General features: G+C 44.8%; 1 protein-coding gene and 2 pseudogenes across 1 annotated transcript; 1 reads left to right on the forward strand and 2 right to left on the reverse strand.

Moving 5' to 3' along the window:
• The first annotated feature begins 2030 nt into the window (after nt 1-2030).
• LOC147983366 (F-box/FBD/LRR-repeat protein At1g51370-like) lies at nt 2031-10818 on the forward strand. The gene is made up of 3 exons (XM_087540703.1): nt 2031-2409; nt 2484-2795; nt 10517-10818. The coding sequence occupies exons 1-3, from the start codon at nt 2031-2033 to the stop codon at nt 10816-10818; spliced, it is 993 nt and encodes a 330-aa protein (XP_087396829.1).
• Nucleotides 10819-12267: 1449 nt separating this feature from the next.
• Nucleotides 12268-13767, reverse strand: LOC147983367 (GRAS family protein TF80-like; annotated as a pseudogene).
• An 825-nt stretch (nt 13768-14592) lies between these two features.
• On the reverse strand, nt 14593-15920 carry LOC147983368 (scarecrow-like protein 3; annotated as a pseudogene).
• Nucleotides 15921-19479: the final 3559 nt, after the last annotated feature.

Genomic DNA, 19479 nt, shown 5'->3' on the forward strand with positions numbered 1-19479 from the left:
CTGAGCTGCATTGATAATGGCGTAGTTCGTCGTGCACACATGAAGGATTCCGGCTGTAGGGTGTTGCAATACGTTCATGATTCACTTATAGTGGATTGCTAGAGTGACAGAAGCTTAAACCCGAGTAAGGGGGTTGTTGCGTATGGGATAAAGGGGACTTGATACTTTAATGCTATGGAGAAAGTATGTTATCTTATGCCTCTCCCTCATATAAAATTGCAATAATGATTACCGATCTTGTTAACAATTGCCTAGGATAATTCTCCACACCGATCCATCATTTTTCCACATTTGCTATTTATAATATATAGTAATATATTCTAACTTTATGTGAACAACACCTATTTTTATATTTTAGTTCTCCGATATCATGCAAAGCTATCCCTTTCATACCCATACGTAGTTTTATTTCTCGTTTCTAGATGGAAGCAAACGTTTGGTGTACGTATAGTCATATCAGTGGCACATAGGACTTGAGAGAATATTGATCCTACCTTTAGCTCCTTGTGAGTTCGACACTCCGTACTTGTCACTTCCACCCTTGGAAATTGCTACGATGATTCCTTGCACTTGGGGATTATCAGAGTGTAGGAGTGTCCCGTTGAGTCCGTTAACGAGATCCACCGACCATGCTTTCCATAGAGGTGTGTTCACGGATACACTAGTGTGCCCGTTTGACGTTTAATGGATGCTAGGATTAAATTCTTGATTTGACAAAACAAATTTTACTTAAAGTTAGGCAATGGGGGGGGGGGGTAAGGTGATTTAGGATAATTATATATTTCTTTGGTTTGAAAATACTAGTCATCAACCCATGGGTCAGACCGGTTAGCAATAAAAAAGGAATATATACATCTAATTAAAGTGTAAATGACATGTTCAAAAAAAGTGTAAATAACATTGATGTTACTAATGTTTCTTAAGAGAATAGAGAAAGTAACACTTACCACATATTATTATACAAAGATATGATTGGCTCTACTACTTATCAATAGGAAGGGTCTAAAAGAGGTCTCAGAGGAGTTTAGCTTTCATTGTTTGTCCTAAACTGGCGGGATAAAGGAAATTTTATCCATTTACTTGCATTTTGTTCCTCTAAACCAAAGGGATGGATACTGCCACAAAAAGGAATTTTATATTCTTCTATCATACTAAGTTGGAAGACAGTCGGGAAGTAGTTGTGCTAATGTCCCATAGTAAGAGGTTATGATTTCTTCTCGCATGTGTACATTTATTCTCGCATGAGCGAGAGAGAGAGAGAAGAGAGAGAGAGGGCGAGAGAGGGCGAGAGAGGGAGACGGGAGTAGAGAGAGAGAGGGGAGAGAGGGCGAGATAGGGAGACGGGGGTAGAGAGAGAGAGGGAGAGAGAGAGAGGAAGAGAGAGTGGTCAAACGTTCTGTGGTAATTTATTTGCTATCATACTAGTACCTCGTACTTTCAACTTCTGCTTGTGGCATAAGATGAAACAACAACTAGGAGTATGATAACAAGAACAACTCAAAATGTCTCGAATGTTTCAAAGATAACCAAAACGTCTTGAATGTTACAAAAATAACAAAAATGTCTTGAACATTTTCCAACTTCTGCTTCTGGCATAAAAAGTTCTAGCAATCAACTAAAGCACATTCATCAAATGCATGAAATTATTGCAATGAATTGAGAAATCTGCAGATATCACATGTCACAATATCTGGCGATCCTCGTCATACCGCATGCAAGGTCGAGACAGAGAACATCGGGATGTCGAAACCTTGTACGCCCTGATGTAGCTGGTCACCATCTGCCCCAGCATCACCGTTTGCACCACTACGTCTGCGCTCATGGCCGCAGACGCGAGTCTGGCGGCCTTCATCCACGCCATGGACCGCATCTTGCGCTGCCTACCTGCTCCACCTGGGCAAATCACCACCACCACTGGCGCCCTCCCTCTCCCTGCAGCTTTCGAGTCCGCCGCCTACTCCAGCGGCCGGCGCGTCAACATCAGCGCCCTCGCCTAGGACATCCAACGCCAGATCGTCTCCGAGCTCCCCATGAAGGAGGCCGGCCGCACCACCGTGCTGTCCTCTAGCTGGAGATACATCTGGCGCTCCACCCCGCTGGACCTCGACGGCAACAGCTTGACCCCCCACGGCGACGACGGATCTGATGACCCAAACGCCGTGGTGAGCCGCGTCTCCCAGGTCATCGGCTCCCACGAGGGCCCTTTCCGATCCGTCCACCTCAACAGCAAGGCCATCGTACACCGGACGTCTACGCTCACGGACTGGTTCCAGGACTTGGCCAGGAAGGGCGTGCAGGACCTCGTCTTCGTCAACCGCTGCTCCCTCGTCTTCATCAGCCTTCCGGAAGAGATCCTGCGGTGCACCTCCCTGGTGCGTCTCTACGTCGCCGTGTGCAACCTGCCGTACAGTACACCGGCAGGCACGACGTCCAGTTTCCCGAGCTGCTGAAGCTCGGCCTGTGCTCCGTGGGCTTATGCGAAGAAGACTTCGACCGGCTGCTCGTCGGCATCCCCAAGCTGGAGAAGCTGACGTTCATCTGCGGCCGCGTGGCGCTGACCCGCATCGACCTCGTTAGGCCGAGGCTGAGATGCGTGCTGTTCTGGCACGCCTTTCCCTCACATGAGCTCGCCATGGTCGATGCGCCGTGCCTTGAGCGCGTCATTCTCTGGGAGGAGCACGCATACAGCCTTGCCCCCTCCCCGATCAAGATTGGATTTGCTCCTGTGCTTCGGGCTATTGGCTACCTCAACCCCACATTTGCATGTGCTCCTGATTGGGGACCAACTAATCATGGTATACGTATACGTATTCTCAAATTTCAACTCGCCCGGATTGTTTAATTCTGTCCATGCCTAACTACTTGCACTGTGCTTGTTTACTGTCCAGTTTTCTCTTGCACAAAATCACACACTGATACACATACACTAGTGCGCCCGTTTATGTTTAATGGATGCTAGTAATAAATTCTTGATTTGAAAAAAAATCTACTTAAAATTAGGCAATGATCGATAAACTGATTTAGGATAATCATATATTTCTCCAGTTTAAAAATACTAGTCATCAACCCATGGGTCGGACAGGTTAGCAAAAAAAAGGAACATATATATACATCTAATTAAAGTGTAAATGGCATGTTCTAAAAAAGTGTAAATAACATTGGTGTTACCAATTTTTATTAATAAGAATAGGGAAAGAAACACTTTCTACATATTATTGTACAAACATATGAATGCCTCTACTACTTATCCATACGAAGGGATATCTATATTTTTTCAAAGAAGTTATTCACTGGGGGTAACGTCGACTAAGATACAGAAGAATATGAGTTGAATGACATCGGATGTCGGAAAAACCATACCAACCTTTGAAGTACAATACTTTATATACATGATGTCTCGATCACAAACAACTGTTACTCAGTCCAATAATAATGCGGTGGACTGAGAAACCTTAGCTCATCGGAAAATCAACTTGCATGTCAATTCTAGAAAAAAAACATAGTTGCACTCATGAATGAGTGATGTGGGACTTGTAATCAGAATGTGAGCAACTGAAAATACTTAATAATCCCACCTTCTTAAGCATGGGTGCAGTAGTCGATAAAATGTTCTCCATTAATAGGTGAAGCAAATAATTGCGTGAACCGCTTAGCAAAAGGGTCATTACGTGAAACAACTTACATGTGGCTAATTAATGTGTAAATAACTTGGCAGGCTACCGACAACCTTCTGAAAAGAACCAACACACACATCATACACATATGGCATTAGAAATACTTTACCGATATTAGACCCAGTGACATTCATATATTTCTCTGGTATAGGAATATAAACTAAGATCCATCGAGAGAGGGATCATTTTCTTGCCTATATAAATTGAGCGTCAAGTCAGACCTGCAGGATCAAACTTATTTTTACTGTGGTTAGTTATTTCACCGCACTAAACAGTTTATGAAATTAAATTTACCATAAGCACTTCGCTGATGTACTGGGATAAAATTCCAGGGTTATTGTACATGTCCTCCAGAGCAGCACTACGGAGAAAACTATAAATATTGAGCCTATAAATTCACAGTTACAGATTCTTTTTTCCTTTTAGAAGGGAAATTTCACAATTATAATATTGAGCCTATAAATGAACACATTTAACCGTAATCCTAATGGCAAGCTACTATTTTCTCACAAATAAAAAAGGAACTAATTTTTCTATTCATTCACCTAGAAAATATACAGTTGATAGTCTCTCCTTTTAGTGAAATCGAATAAAAGCACAATAGTTATCAGTTGATATAGTCTCATTGGAATTTAAATTGAATTTTATTGTGGCTAATTACTCTACTTATTTTAGCCATGAAGAAGAATTACTATTGTTGGAATATATAGAGAGGTGGTCACAGTTATTGATTCTTTTTTTCTTTTAGAAGGTATTTTTTTTATATTTGTAAATATTGGTCCTATACTCCTATACATGAACGCATGTCAAACTAATCGTAATGCCATACTACTGTTTTATCACAAATAAATAAATATTATTTATACACGTAGAAAGCTTATACCTAAGCAAAGCTCCCATGCATCTTTGTGGATATTAATTTTATTTTGCACTTGTTGTACTATCTAAATGCCAAAGTAAATTTAGAACCATGGCGAGAGTAGTCATAGCTATTTTAAATTTGAGAACTCATTCTCAGTAGTATATATTTAAAACTCCAGGAACGTGAACAGAAATAACAGCAAGGCACCAACTTATACACGCGAAGAAGAAAATTACTACAATAATCGTTACCCTTTTATTATCAGTCTCTGGAATGTCGATCCACATAAAAACTAAGGCCTTCTGAAGTGTTTTATTTTTCTCCATTTAACTCATGAATTAAGAGCAGTAGCATTCATAATCATCACATTTTACTTTGGCATTCAGCACTCTTGCTCTCCTTGACACCTAATGATGATGCCTTTTTACTAATGATTGAACATCATTCTCTCCCTTGAAAATTCACAACGTCAGTGCAACATCAAGGAATTCATGGTGCATGCACAGATTATCCATACGTTGAAGTTGCTTTTTCCACTACAACATATAGCAGACGCCTCGTGAACAGTGCCTACAGGCAACCAAGAAACACTAAAAGCTGCAAGGAAACCACACACAGCAATCCTACTACTATTAAGAAGGTAGATAACCCTGATAGCTTTAAATAATACAGATTGCAATTTTTTAACTTATAAATATATTGTAATTAATCACCTGAATTAGAGATTCTGTTCTGGACCTAGAAAATAGAAAGATTTATTGGAAGTTGTCTGGTCGTTGCTAGTGGTGTTTTTTTCGATGTTTTACGCCGGGCGATGGTGCGAAAAAAACTGGAGATCAAATCTTGGGTCGCAAGTGTGTTGTGTGATCTTCCGTACGCCAGAAACAGTGTGGGGCGATACCTTCCCCGTACTGCCGTCTGGCTATCCACTGGTCCAGATGGTATCAGCACAGTGCACCGCAGATTGTAATGAGTCCTTTTAACTAATGAGAGGTCCCATTCGCAAAATAAAAATCAGTGGAAGGAAGTGTCAGCAAGCAGAGAACTTGCCGCTGGATTAGACGGTCGGCAAAAGTGGACGCTTGGGGAAGATAAAACAACGACCTCTAGGCGCAAGCACCATGGAGATATTAGGGGATGATACTTGAAATAGATGAAGGGGTGGCTGTGGGAAATTATCGCTGCTCATTTTTCTTCTTTGTAAATTATTTTTCTTTTTGAGAGAGCACAGCCTATACATGAATCCGCAAGGCTCTGCGTGGCTTTTTCATCCCTTTTTGCAACTTCTTTTTCCTTTTTGAGAGATTGCAGCCTGTAGAGAGATCCATAAGGCTCTGGTTGTTTTTGCTTCTTTTAGTCCTTTAGTTTTGAGAGATCACAGCCTATAGACAAGTCCCGTTAGGAACAAGTGTTGAGGTGGGACAAAGGGCAATGACTTCCTGAGATACTTCATCCAACGATTGTAGATAACTAACAGAGATATCAAATGGGCAATTTTGATTATTTTTCTGGGATCAACCTGGTGCCTCCAGTGGTGTTTCTATTTAGTAAATATAAGATATAACATGGATTAAATAATATTATCTAGGATCCTATCCAGAATTATGCTAAGTAATATATCTATATATGCCCGCGAACTGTGTTCTAAGCACCAAAACACATCAAATTAAGGCCATGATCTTTCTCAGTTTTGGGAGAATATGTTTCAAGCTCTCTTTCATGATTTTGTGTGATCAATTTGTTTCGATCTGTTGACTACACTTTTTTGTGTGGGGACATTGGACAGAATGTTGACCCAAGTGGATCACAAAAACTTGACCTAAATGAAATGTAAGCGGCACAAATGTTATTCTCCTCTTCTCTTGATTTATAATGAATAATAAAATACTAATATACTTGTAATGTGCGAAAATATGGCGCCCTTGACAAAAGATTAATATAACCCTTCTTTTTTCCATGATTTATGGTAGAAGAATGTATGTTTAATATTCTTTATTTCAAATGTGTCGGTCTTTTTATTACTTGATTCATATTATTATAATAAAACCATTTAAGGCGGTATTTCTTGCCCTTGAGGTGAAGTGTTAACTGTCAGTTGTTTATTTTTATATTTTGTTGTCTCTTGATTCACAAACAGAATAAGCAATTGCGTAGTTTCTTGATACTGAGAAAACAAGGAATGTCTGTGTATTTTAATGAGTTATGAACTGTAGGCTGGGTCAAATGCCAGTCCAACTGCCGAGGTTCCGAGTGACAATATCTTGGCCATTGATTTCCAGTTTGGAGCCGCCAAAGGGAGAAAGGATGGCGCTATCATTTCTAACATGCTTTCCAAGAATTCAGATATTGCATATCAAGGTATATGTGACGTCCATTTCTCCCACTTTTCCTTATTCTAAATCATTTGCACACAACAATTGACATGCAATATATGGCCCAGCTAACACTTTTCTTTGTAGAATGGCGGATCTCTATTCAAAACCTCTGTTGACAGTGATGGCACATTATGGAAGAAGAAAATAGATCCCATCAAATGTGTGAAATCAACCATTGAGAAGCTCGTATTGCATGGTTTCTGTAGGGGTGATAGAGAACTATCATTTTTTTAAGTTCATTTTGAAAAGTGTGAACATGCTCAAGGAGATTTGCATTGACTTTTCGGATGATGTATTTTCTGCCGGCTTGGAAACTGATATAGAAGAAAAATGGAAAAGGGCTGCCGCTTCGGTTGAATTAGCTAATGAGACTGTGCAAATCTTCAGGGTGCATAAACTACAAGACAGCATCTGATCTCTTACTTAGTGACCCTTTTGATTGCCTAACTTGAACAGGCCTGGCACTTCTTCCTACTAGTTATTCTGCAAAGGGCTACTAAACTGATAGTCAAGTCCCTGAAGGCAATATAGCTTCTTTTAGGCAATATTGTACTTTCAGTTGTCAGGTTGCCGGCAGCTCTCCAATTTCAAGTACCCTTGCATCACCATTATTTTCTACTTAATTTACTAGCCATCATGTGGCTGATTTCTTGAATAAATATTTGTACCTTAAATGATGCGTACACTGCATACCCATTTGCCTTTGCCCAATTTTATCTGTGACACTTCAAGATAAACTCTTCATATGATACATGAATTCCGTGGATGTTGGTGGCTAAACGACATAGTAACTGTGTATTTTATGAGGTATTTTCATGTGGCTAGCCACAACTGTGTGAGCGTTCTACATGTATGAAAGAATCACCTGCGAGTTAACAACAATCTGGTTGTGCGTCTCAGAAAAAAATTGTTCTATTTTGATTATAATATTGATCATGCTGTCGTGATTTGTGGATAATATACTTTAACTGTTTCATGCAGGCTTACGTAAGATATAGTTGACCCCTGGTAAGGTATATTATTGGACTGGTTACATATTTTTATATCAGTTTTTTCAAGTGCTTTCGAATGTACACATCAGGAAGAGAGAAATATGCACCGAGTTAAAAATCGGCAATATATGAGTTAAGTGATTGATTGTTACACCTTTACAAACTGTATGATGCAGGGCCAGACGTATGTTAAAGTAAGACATAATTTGGTTTGCTCAATTAAAGAAATGCATTGCATAACATACTGATCTTTACTGAATAATCCTAACTTTAAATATACAAATTGACAATTCATGGGTTCTACAAGCACATATAAATTTGGGTTAACTAGATAATTGCCACTCAAATTCTGGCAATTATGAGAAATGCCACTACAATTTCCAAACTTTGAAAAATGGCATTTCCATTTATGGAAACTTTCAAAAACGGAAATGACATTTTTCAAAGTTTGGAAATTGCAGTGGCATCGCCAGAATTCGAGTGGTATTTATCCAATTAAGCCTATATATTTCTCCAGTTAGAGGTCATGTCACGTACCCCGCATAAACTATTAGGTCTCACTACACTAGACAATAGTGTATGGGATCTAGTGGTGATCCCGCATAAACTATCAGTGGTGTGGACCCTAAGGGCACACCACTAGTATCGTCACTAGTACTAGCGAGGGCTCTAAACTTCCACGCCACTAGTAATAGGTTAATTATTAGTGGTGTGTTCTTTGCTTCAACGCGACTAGTGACCTAGATACAATTGGTGTGTTAGTTGGACGACACGCCGTGGGCCAACAATTCAGCTTTGGGCAGCCTCCTTCTTCCTCCTCTCTCCCTTCAATTCTTTCTCCACTTCCTCTTCTTTCTCCTTTCACTCTCCTTTGTCTATTCTCCCTCTCTCTCCTTAGCTTTTCTTCTTCCTCTCTTCTCTCCCCTTCACTATATATCTAGATCTCCGTCGATCTTATCTTCCTACCAAAATCCTTTCACTTCCCAATGTCCTCAGGCACCCACTGATGGACATGTGTCTGCCGCCCGTCACAATAGAGAATGCCTACATCAAAGACATGCTCGCTTCTACCAGTAGGAGTGAAATGAAGTGAAAGGCAGCCTAGCATAAACAGCGCCCGATGTGCGGTGCAAAACAACAAACTTATAGGAAATTGGAACCTCCTTAAGGAAAAGACAAACTTATCAGGACGAGGAACTGACCATCCATCTTAAGGTAGTTGAAGACGACCAAGTGAAACAACCCGGAACAAAGTAAGAGATATTGCGAGCGCCAGTGCCCGGCTGACGACAGTAAAGAAATCTGGTAGGGGCAACCACGAGCAGTGCCCGGCTAGTGTCAAGGAAGCAACCCTGCACCGTCGAGTGTGCGCATGCCGGCCACTTGCCGCCGCAATGCCTGGCCGGACGGAAATACCCTACTCGGTTGGCGCATGGGGCTAGAGGCAGTCGTCGGGCGGGCGTACCTAACATGCCTGGCACACGAAGCAAAACACACCACGCGCACGAACCAGGATAACGTAGGGAGCTCTCTAACCGGGCGAGCGTAACGTGGAAGGCGGGTGCGACGCGGCCCAGGATGGTGTGGGCGTACTAGGCCGCACGAGGCCGAGGGTGCTGACAGGCGGGTTCGGAGATGCCATTGCACACGGGGCCTGCTTGCAGGCATTCCCAACACCGCCCAATAACGGTGTCCCCGAACGCGCGGATGACCCATCATGGACCGCCAACCTGAGACACCTGGGTGCGGGCCGTCCGGGTTCAGATGGCTTGGAGAGCCCCAGAGAGGCCTACATGGCATGCCACCACCGAACAAATGGCTTGAAGGGCACTCTTGCCCTCCATGAGCCCCGGGAGGTAGGTACTCCAGCACCCTTTCTAGGAATATTTTTCCCTTTGTTTATATGAGTGTATTTTGGATAAAATACACTCATATTACGTTTGCACATCTTTCACAAACTGTTCAGGTAATTTTCAAAAGTGGTCCAGGCACTCAGAAAAATGTTCATGAAATTTATTAACTTTTCGCACATCCTCAATAAATGTTCATTACGCTTAATATAATCTTCATACATTTCTCAAAGTGCTAATGCCATTTTTTAAATGTTCACATGTTAAAAAGGGTGTCCACGAATATTGTACTCCTCCAATCTGTAGACAATAATATGTGATTGAGTGCCGACTACATTGCATCTCCCAGACTTGTCAACGGAAGGACGTAAAAAGGGCTGACGAAGAGTTAATAATCCAGAGCAAAATATGAAGGTCACAAAAGGCCCATGAATATCGTACTCCTGCGGCGCCCTGTCCCGACTCCCGACCAACCGGCTCAAATGTTGGAACGGAGCCCTAGGTCTGAGAGAGTGTGTAAAATCACTGGTGGAGTACTACCAGGGTATCCAAATTTGGATCGAGGTCATGCAGCCAATCCCCATTCCATTCCCGTCTCACTTTCCCCGGCCGCCGCTCTGACCTCTCCTCACACTCACGTCGTCGGCCGCCTCTGTGACCTCTCCTGCCACGCCATGGACATCATCATCGACCACATCTTGCACTGCCTCCCTGCTCCACCTGGGCCAATCACCACCACACAGTCCACCCTCTCCCTCTGCAGATATCGAGTCAGCCTCCTACTCCAGCGGACAGCGCGTCAACATCAACGCCCTCCCCGAAGACATCGAACGCCAGTTCGTGTCCAAGATCCCCATGAAGGAGGCCAGTAGCACCACCGTCCTGTCCTCAAGCTGGAGATACATCTGGTGCCCCAGCCCGCTCGACCTCGAAGCCAACAACTTGATCCCCCATGGCAGCGGCAACGGACCTGATGACCCCGACAAGGTGGTGAGCCACGTCTCAAGTCATCGGCTACCACGAGGGCCCTTTCCGATCCGTCCACCTCAACAACCAGATGTCTAAGCTCAGGGAGTGGATCAAGGCGTTCGTTAGGAAGGGCGTGCATGAACTCATCTTTGTGAACCGCTGGTCCCTCGTCTTCATCAGTCTTCCTGAAAAGATCATGCGGTGCACCTCCCTGAGATGCATGCTGTTCTAGCATGCCGTTCCGTCACATCAACTCGCCATGGTGGAAGCGTCAAGGCTTGATTGCATCATACTCTGGGAGGCGGACGCATACAACATTACCCCTGCCAAGATCAAGACTGGAAATGCTCTGCTGCTTCGGGCTGTTGGCTACCTCAACCCCACATTGCATGTGCTCCAGATTGGGGACGAACTAATCATGGTACTTATTCTCAAATTTCAAATGGATTGTTTATAATTCTGTCGATGCTACTACATGCCTTCTTGCACCCTACTTGTTTATTGTCCAATTTTTTATTATTTTCCTTATCAGGAAATGCACTAAATCACACATGAACTACAGGAAAATCCGGTTTTCCCGTGTGTTAGCCCATAAGCCGAGTACTTTTTTTCGTGTACTCGGCTTATGTTCCTCTAAGCCGAGTCTTGAAAAGAAAACCATGATGTCCATAAGCCATGCATATTTAAAGGACTCGGCTTATGGCCATCTATAAGCCGAGTGTTGCAAAAAAAAGGTCTCGGCTTATAGGGATAACACGGTATCAACCGGAAAATGCACCCGGCTTACAGGACGCACTCAGAAAAAGACATCTCCCACATGTCAACAACTTAGGCGGCTGCCGGCGCCGTCACGGAACAGCCTATAAGCCGTGTGGCCAAAGCTGGCACTCGGCTTACAGGGTCTAAAAGAGGGCTCAAAGGAGTTTAGCTTTCATTTGTTTGTCTTAAACAATTCGGATAAAGGAAATTTTGTACATTTACTTGCACTTTATTCCTCTAAACCAAAGGGATGGATACTGCCAAAAAAGGAATTTTATATTCTTCTATCATACTAAGTTGGAAGACAGTAGAACGGAAAGTCGTCGTGCTAAGGCCCCATAGGAAGAGGTTACGATTTCTCCTTGCATGTGTATGTTTGTCCTTGCGAGAATGTGGAGAGAGAGAGAGGGGGGGAGAGAGGGAGAGGGAGGGAGGTAGAGAGAGTGAGGGAGAGAGAAAGAGGTCAAACGTTTTGTGCTAATTGATTTGCTATCATAATAGTACGTCTTGAATGTTTCAAAGATAACCAAAATGTCTTGAATGTTGCAAAGATAATCAAAACGTCTTGAATGTTTCAAAAATAAAAAAAATGTCTTGAACATTTTCCAACATCTGCTTGTGGCATAAGATGAAACAACAGCTATCACACAGTAGGATAACAACAACTCAAAATGATAACAAGATGTTCTGGCAATCAACTAAAGCACATTCATCAAATGCATGAAATTATTGCAATGAATTGAGAAATTTGCAGATATCACATGTCAGAATATCTGGCGATCCTCGTCACACCGCACGCCTGCAGGTCGAGACAGAGAATATCAGGATGCCGCCCCAGTGGATGAAGAAGCACACATCCTACTCACTGGAAACCCTATACGCCCCTTGCTGCAGCCGGTCACCATCTGCCCTAGCATCTCCGTTTGCGCCACTGCGTCTGCGCTCATCACCGCAGACGCGAACCCGGCGGCCATCATCCGCTCGTGGCGCTCCCGACGCTGTGCGCCATCACAGGCAATGTTATCCCTAATTGCATATAGGAGCAGGCACCATTCCATGTCGGACCGCTCCATTGCTGACCTGCGTACATGTACAGTCTCCTCTAGGGCATCAAACAGGACCCCGTAGTAGTTGAACGCGTTGTCGAACCGGCCCATGAACTCGCCGTTGTGGTCGCCTCCTGCTCCGTCACGACCATGTGCTTCGGCGATAGCTCCGCTAGGTCGCGGCGGAGCGCGGCGGCCCTCGTCATGGTAGCATGGGCCTGCAGTTTTCCTTTCCTGTCGTGAGGACGAGCAGCCACTTCTACAAACTTGTAGGGTGGAGACGATGACTAGTGCTTCGCCAGTCCTGACACCGAGGGGCTTGATGTTGCGTGGCTGATTGATGTGGAGTTTCACTGGGTGGAACTGGAAGGCGATGTCCAGGCTCTAGGCTTCCCGGGCGAGGAGCACACCGGTGACAGACAAGAACTCGTCCTCCTCGTTAACAATGGTCAGACGGAGGATTTGGTCATGTGCGCCCGCTCGCGGACCCTTGGCAAAGAGGCGAAGGAGCAGAAGTCACTGGGCCATGTCAGCGCCGTCGAGACCGACGACGTGGAGCACAACATTCCTCTCCGTCCGAGCTGCATCGACGATGGCATAGTTCAGCGTTGTCCTGGCAAGGTGGAGGAATAGGCACATCTCGGCGAAGTGGCGGTACACTGCACCGGCCGACGGTGCGGGGGTAATCTTGTGTAGCTGGACGGGACGGCACATGCCCTGACATGGGTGAACCATTCGTAGTGCTAGAGCATCGGCAAACGAAGACGCGAGGCAATGCAGGGGCCCGCCGACATCGTCCGATGCGAGACTGCTGCATATCCTCTCCAGCCTCTTCTTTATTAGCTCCTTGTCCCCTTTGGCGAACGTGGTGGCGCAGGAATATAGAAGTGTAATAAGGTCTATCGCGTGCAGCTCATACTGATTCTGCTGTGAGGTGCCGTCGGGATGCTGTAGTAGGTGCCGCTTCCGACCGCACCTCCGGCATGAGTAATGTCATACTACCATGGATGCTGCAGTGTACAAATGTCCCGTTGAGTCCGTTTTCGAGATCCACCGACCACGTTGTCCTTAGAAGTGTGTTCACTGATACACTAGTGTGCCCGTTTGACGTTGAACGGATGCTAGGAATAAATTCTTGATTTGACAAAACAGATTTTACTTAAAGTTAGACAATGGGGGATAAGGTGATTTAGGATAATCATATATTTATTCGGTTTGAAAATACTAGTCATCAACCCATGGGTCGGACCGGTTAGCAATAAAAAAGGACCATATACATCTAATTAAAGTGTAAATGACATGTTCAAAAAAAGTGTAAATAACATTGGTGTTACTAATATTTCTTAATAAGAATAGAGAAAGTAACACTTTCTACATATTATTATACAAAGATATGATTGTCTCTACTACTTATCCATAGGAAGGGTCTAAAAGAGGTCTCAGAGGAGTTTAGCTTTCATTTGTTTGTCCTAAACAGTTGGGATAAAGGAAATTTTATCCCTTTACTTGCACTTTGTTCCTATAAACCAAAGGGGTGGATACTGCCGTACAAAAATGATATTTATATTCTTCTATCATACCGAGTTGGAAGACAGTCGGGAAGTCGTCGTGCTAAGGCCCTATAGGAAGAGGTTATGATTGCTTCTCGCATGTGTATGTTTGTCCTTTCGAGAATGCAGAGAGAGAGGGGGGAGAGAGGGAGAGAGAGAGGGGGGAGGGAGGTACAGAGAGAGGGAGAGAGAGTGAGAGAGAGAGAGGTCAAACTTTCTGTGGTAATTGATTTGCTATCATAAAAGTACGTCTTGAATGTTTCAAAGATAACCAAAATGTCTTGAATGTTTAAAAAATAACAAAAATAAATGTCTTGAACATTTTTCAACGTCTTCTTGTGGCATAAGATGAAACAACAGCTATCGCACGGTAGGATAACAACAACAACAACAACTCAAAATGATAACAAGAAGTTCTGACAATCAACTAAAGCACATTCATCAAATGCATGAAATTATTGCAATGAATTGAGAAATCTAAACAAATCACATGTCACAATATCTGGTGATCCTCGTCACACCGCATGATAGGTCGAGATAGGGAACGTCAGGATATCATACCAGTGGATGAAGAAGCACACATCCTTCTCACTGGAAACCCTCAGCATCACCGTTTGTGCCACTGCGTCAGCGCTCATCGCAGAAGACACGAACCCGGCGGCCGTCATCCAGTCCGTCCACTTCACCATCCACTCGTGGCGCTCCGGGTGCTGCGCGCAGTCATAGGCAACGATATGTCTGATCTCATATAGGAGAAGGCATCATTCCATGTCCGACCGCTCCATTGCTGATCCGCGTGCAGGTACGCTCTCCTCCAGTGCATCAAACAGGGGCCCGTAGTAGTTGACCACGTTGTCGAACCAGCCCATGAACTCGCCGTTGTGGTCGGCCTCCTGCTCTGTCACGACAATGTGCTTTGGCGATAGCTCTGCTAGGTCATGGAGGAGCGTGTCGGCCCTCGTCATGGTAGCAAGGGCCTGCACTTTTCCTTTCCTGTCGTGAGGATGAACAGCCACTTCTACAAACTCGTCGGCGACTAGAAGGTGGAGCTGTAGGGAGGAGACGATGACCAGTGCTTCGCCGCTCCTAACACCGAGGGGCTCAATGCTGTGCAGCTGATTGAAGTGGAGTTTCACTGGGTCGAACTGGAAGCTGATGTGCAGGCTCTCAGCTTCCCGGGCGAGGAGCGCACCGGTGACAGACAGGAACTCGTCCTCCTCGTTGACAATGGTCAGACGAAGGATTTGGTCATGTGCGGCCATTCGCGGACGCTTGGCAAAGAGGTGAAGGAGCAGAAGTCACTGGGCAACATTAGCGCCGTCATGATCGATGACTCGGAGCACGGCATTCCTCTCTGTCTGAGCTGCATTGATAATGGCGTAGTTCGTCGTGGTCCCGGCGAGGCGGAGGAACGGTCGAATCTCGTTGAAGTGGTGGTGCACCGCGTTGGCCGGCGTGCGGGGGTAGTCTTGTGCAGCTGGATGACGCGGCACACGCCCTGGCATGGGTAAACCACGCACAGTGCTAGAGCATCAGTGAACGAAGACGCGAGGCAGTGTAGGCTCCCACCGACATCGTCTGATACGAGACTGCTGCATATCCTCTCCAGCCCCGTCTTTATCATCTCCTTGCCCCCTTTGGAGAACGCGGTGGCGCGGGAACATAGAAGTGTGATAAGGTCTATCGTGTGCTGCTCATACTGATTCAGCGGTACAGGTGCCGTCGGGGATGCTGTAGTAGGCGCCGCTGCCGACCTCACCTCCGGCACGAGTAATGTCGTACTACCATTGATGCTGGAGTGTACGAATGTCCCGTTGAGTCCGTTTCCGAGATCCACCGACATGCTGTCCTTAGAGGTGTGTTCACTGATACACTAGTGTGCCCGTTTGACGTTTAACAGATGCTAGGAATAAATTCTTGATTTGATAAAACAAATTTTACTTAAAGTTAGACAATGGGGGATAAGGTGATTTAGGATAACCATATATTTCTTCGGTTTGACAATACTAGTCGTCAACCCATGGGTCGGACCGGTTAGAAATAAAAAAGGAACATATACATCTAATTAAAGTGTAAATGACATGTTCCAAAAAAGTGTCCATAACATTGGTGTTACTAATGTTTCTTAATAAGAACAGAGAAAGTAACACTTTCTACATATTATTATACAAAGATATAATTGTCTCTACTACTTATCCATAGGAAGGTTCTAAAAGAGGTCTCAGAGGAGTTTAGCTTTCATTTGTTTCTCCTAAATGGGTGGGATAAAGGAAATTTTATCCATTTACTTGCACTTTGTTCCTCTAAACCAAGGGGATGGATACTGTCACAAAAAGGATGTTTATGTTCTTCTATCATACCAAGTTGGAAGACAGTCGAGAAATCGTCGTGCTAAGGCCCCATAGAAAGAGGTTATGATTTCTTCTCTCATGTGTATGTTTTTCCTTGCGAGAATGTAGAGAGAGATGGGGGAGAGAGGGAGAGAGAGGGAGAGAGAGGGAGGTACATACAGATAGGGAGAGAGAGAGGTCAAACGTTCTATGGTAATTTATTTGCTATCATACTAGTACGTCTTGAATGTTTCGAAGATAACCAACATGTTTTGAATGTTTCAAAGATAACCAAAACTTCTTGAATGTTTCAAAAATAATAAAAAATGTCTTGAACATTTTCCAAAATCTGCTTGTGGCAATCAACTAAAGCACATTCATCAAATGCATGAAATTGTCGCAATGAATTGAGAAATCTACAGATATCACAGGTCACAATATCTGGTGATCCTTGTCACACCGCACGACAAGTCGAGACAAAGAACATCAGGATGCCGCGCCAGTGGATGAAGAAGCACACATCCTTCTCACTGGAAACCCTGTACGCCCTGCTGCAGCCGGTCATAATCTGCCCCAGCATCGCCGTTTCCGCCACTGCATCTGCGCTCATCGCCGTAGACGCAAACCAAGCGGCCGTCATCCGCTCCGCCACTTCACCATCCGCTCGTGGCGCTCCCGGTGCTGCGCACCATCACAGGCAACGATATACATGATATCATATAGGAGCAGGCACCATTCCATGTCCGACCGCTCCATTGCTGACCCGCGTGCAGGTAGGCTCTCCTCCAGGGCATCAAACAGGGCCCCGTAGTAGTTGAGTGATGTCTACTACACAACCTTCATCTTGTAGACGTTGTTGGGCCTCCAAGTGCAGAGGTTTGTAGGACAGTAGAAAATTTCCCGCAAGTGGATGACCTGAGGTTTATCAATCCGTGGGAGGCATAGGATGAAGATGGTCTCTCTCAAACAACCCTGCAACCAAATAACAAAGAGTCTCTTGTGTCCCCAACACACCCAATACAATGGTAAATTGTATAGGTGCACTATTTCAGCGAAGAGATGGTGATACAAGTACAATATGGATGATAGATATAGGTTTTTGTAATCTGAAAATATAAAAACAGCAAGGTAACCAATGATAAAAGTGAGAAATCAAATGCATGAAATTATTGCAATCAGTTGAGAAATCTGCAGATATCACATCTCACAATATCTGGCAATCCTCGTCACACCACACGCCGGGTCGAGATAGAGAACATCAAGATGGTGCGCCAGTGGACAAAGAAGCACACATCCTTCTCACTGGAAAGCCTGTATGCACTGTTCCACGTTCGACCACTCCATTACCGATCCGCATATAGGTACGCTCTCCTCATGGGCATCAAATAGGGCCCCGTAGTAGTTGAGTTCGTTGTCGAACCGGCCCATGAACTCGCCATTGTGGTTGGCCTCCTGGTCCGTCACCACCATGAGCTTCGGTGATAGCTCCGATAGGTCGCGGAGGAGCGCGATGGCCCTCGTCATGGTAGCATGGGCCTCCGCTTTTCCTTTCCTGTCATGAGGACGAGCAGCCACTTCCACAAACTCGTCGACGAGCAGACAGTGGTGCTATAGGGTGGAGATGACGACCAGTGCTTCGCCGCTCCTGACATCAAGGGGCTCGATGCTGAGTAGCTGATTGATGTGGAGTTTCACCGGGTGGAACTGGAAGCCGATGTGCAGGCTCTCAGCTACCTTGGCTAGGAGCGCACCGGTGACAGACAGGAACTCGTCCTCCTCGTTAACAATGGACACACGAAGGATTCGGTCATGTGTGCTTGCTCCTAGACGCTTGGGAAAGAGACAGAGGAGCAGAAGCCATTGGGAGGCGTGAGCGTTGCCGAGATCGACGATGTGGAGCATGAAATTCCTCTCCGTCCGAGCTGCAACGATGATGGCGTAGTTCACCGTGGTCCCGGTGAGGTGGAGGAACGGGCACATCTTGGCGAAGTGGCGGCACACTACTGCGGCCGCTGGTGCGGCGGTAGTCTTGTGCAACTGGTGGGCACGGCACATGCCCTAGCATGGGTGGACCATGCGCAGCGCTAGAGCGTTGGCGAACGAAAACGTGAGCTAGTGCAGGGGCCCGCCAACGTCATCCGATGCGAGAGTGCTGCATATCCTCTCCAGCCCCTTCTTTATCAGCTCCTTGTCCGCTTTGGCAAACACGGTGGCGCAGGAATATAGAAGTGTGATAAGGTCTATCGCGCGCTGCTCGTACTGATTCTGCGGTGCTGTAGTAGGCGCCGCTGCCGACCTTACCTTCGGCACGAGTAATGTCATACTACCATTGATGCTCGAGTGTACGAATGTCCCGTTGAGTCTGTTTCCGAGATCCACCTACCATGCTGTCCTTAGAGGTATGTTCACTGATACACTAGTGTGCCCGTTTGATGTTTAACGGATGCTTGGAATAAATTCTTCATTTGACAAAACAAAATTTACTTAAAGTTAGGCTATGGGGGGTAAGGTGATTTAGGATAATCATATATCTCTTTGGTTTGAAAATACTAGTCATCAACCCATGGGATGGACCGGTTAGCAATAAAAAAGCAACATATACATCTAATTAAAGTGTAAATGACATGTTCAAAAAAGTGTAAATAACATTGGTGTTACTAATGTTTCTTAATAAGAATAGAGAAAGTAACACTTTCTACATATTATTATACAAAGATATGATTGTCTCTACTACTTATCCATAGGAAGGGTCTAAAAGTGGACTCAGAGGAGTTTAGCTTTCATTGTTTGTCATAAACAGGTGGGATAAAGGAAAATTTATCCATTTACTTGCATTTTGTTCCTCTAAACCAAAGGGGTGGATACTGCCCCAAAAGGGAATTTTATATTCTTCCATCATACTAAGTTGGAAGACAATCGGGAAAGGTCAAATGTTTACATAGGAAGAGGTTATGATTTCTTCTCGCATGTGTACATTTGTCCTTGCGAGAATGCAGAGAGGGAGAGAGAGAGAGAGAGAGGAGAGAGGGCGAGATGGGGAGAGGGGGTAGAGACAGAGAGAGAGGGGGAGAG

Source organism: Triticum urartu, chromosome 2A, assembly GCF_056163025.1.
Source record: "Triticum urartu cultivar PI428250 chromosome 2A, HENAU_Tu73, whole genome shotgun sequence".
NCBI lineage: Eukaryota > Viridiplantae > Streptophyta > Magnoliopsida > Poales > Poaceae > Triticum > Triticum urartu.

Coding starts and splice junctions, on each gene's coding strand:
- LOC147983366 (XM_087540703.1), top strand. CDS start 2,031: ATGAAGGAGGCCGGCCGCACCACCGTGCTGTCCTCTAGCTGGAGATAC. Junction 2,410..2,483: donor CGTGTGCAACCTGCCGTACA/GTACACCGGCAG, acceptor GCTTATGCGAAG/AAGACTTCGACCGGCTGCTC. Junction 2,796..10,516: donor TTGGGGACCAACTAATCATG/GTATACGTATAC, acceptor CTCCCTCTGCAG/ATATCGAGTCAGCCTCCTAC.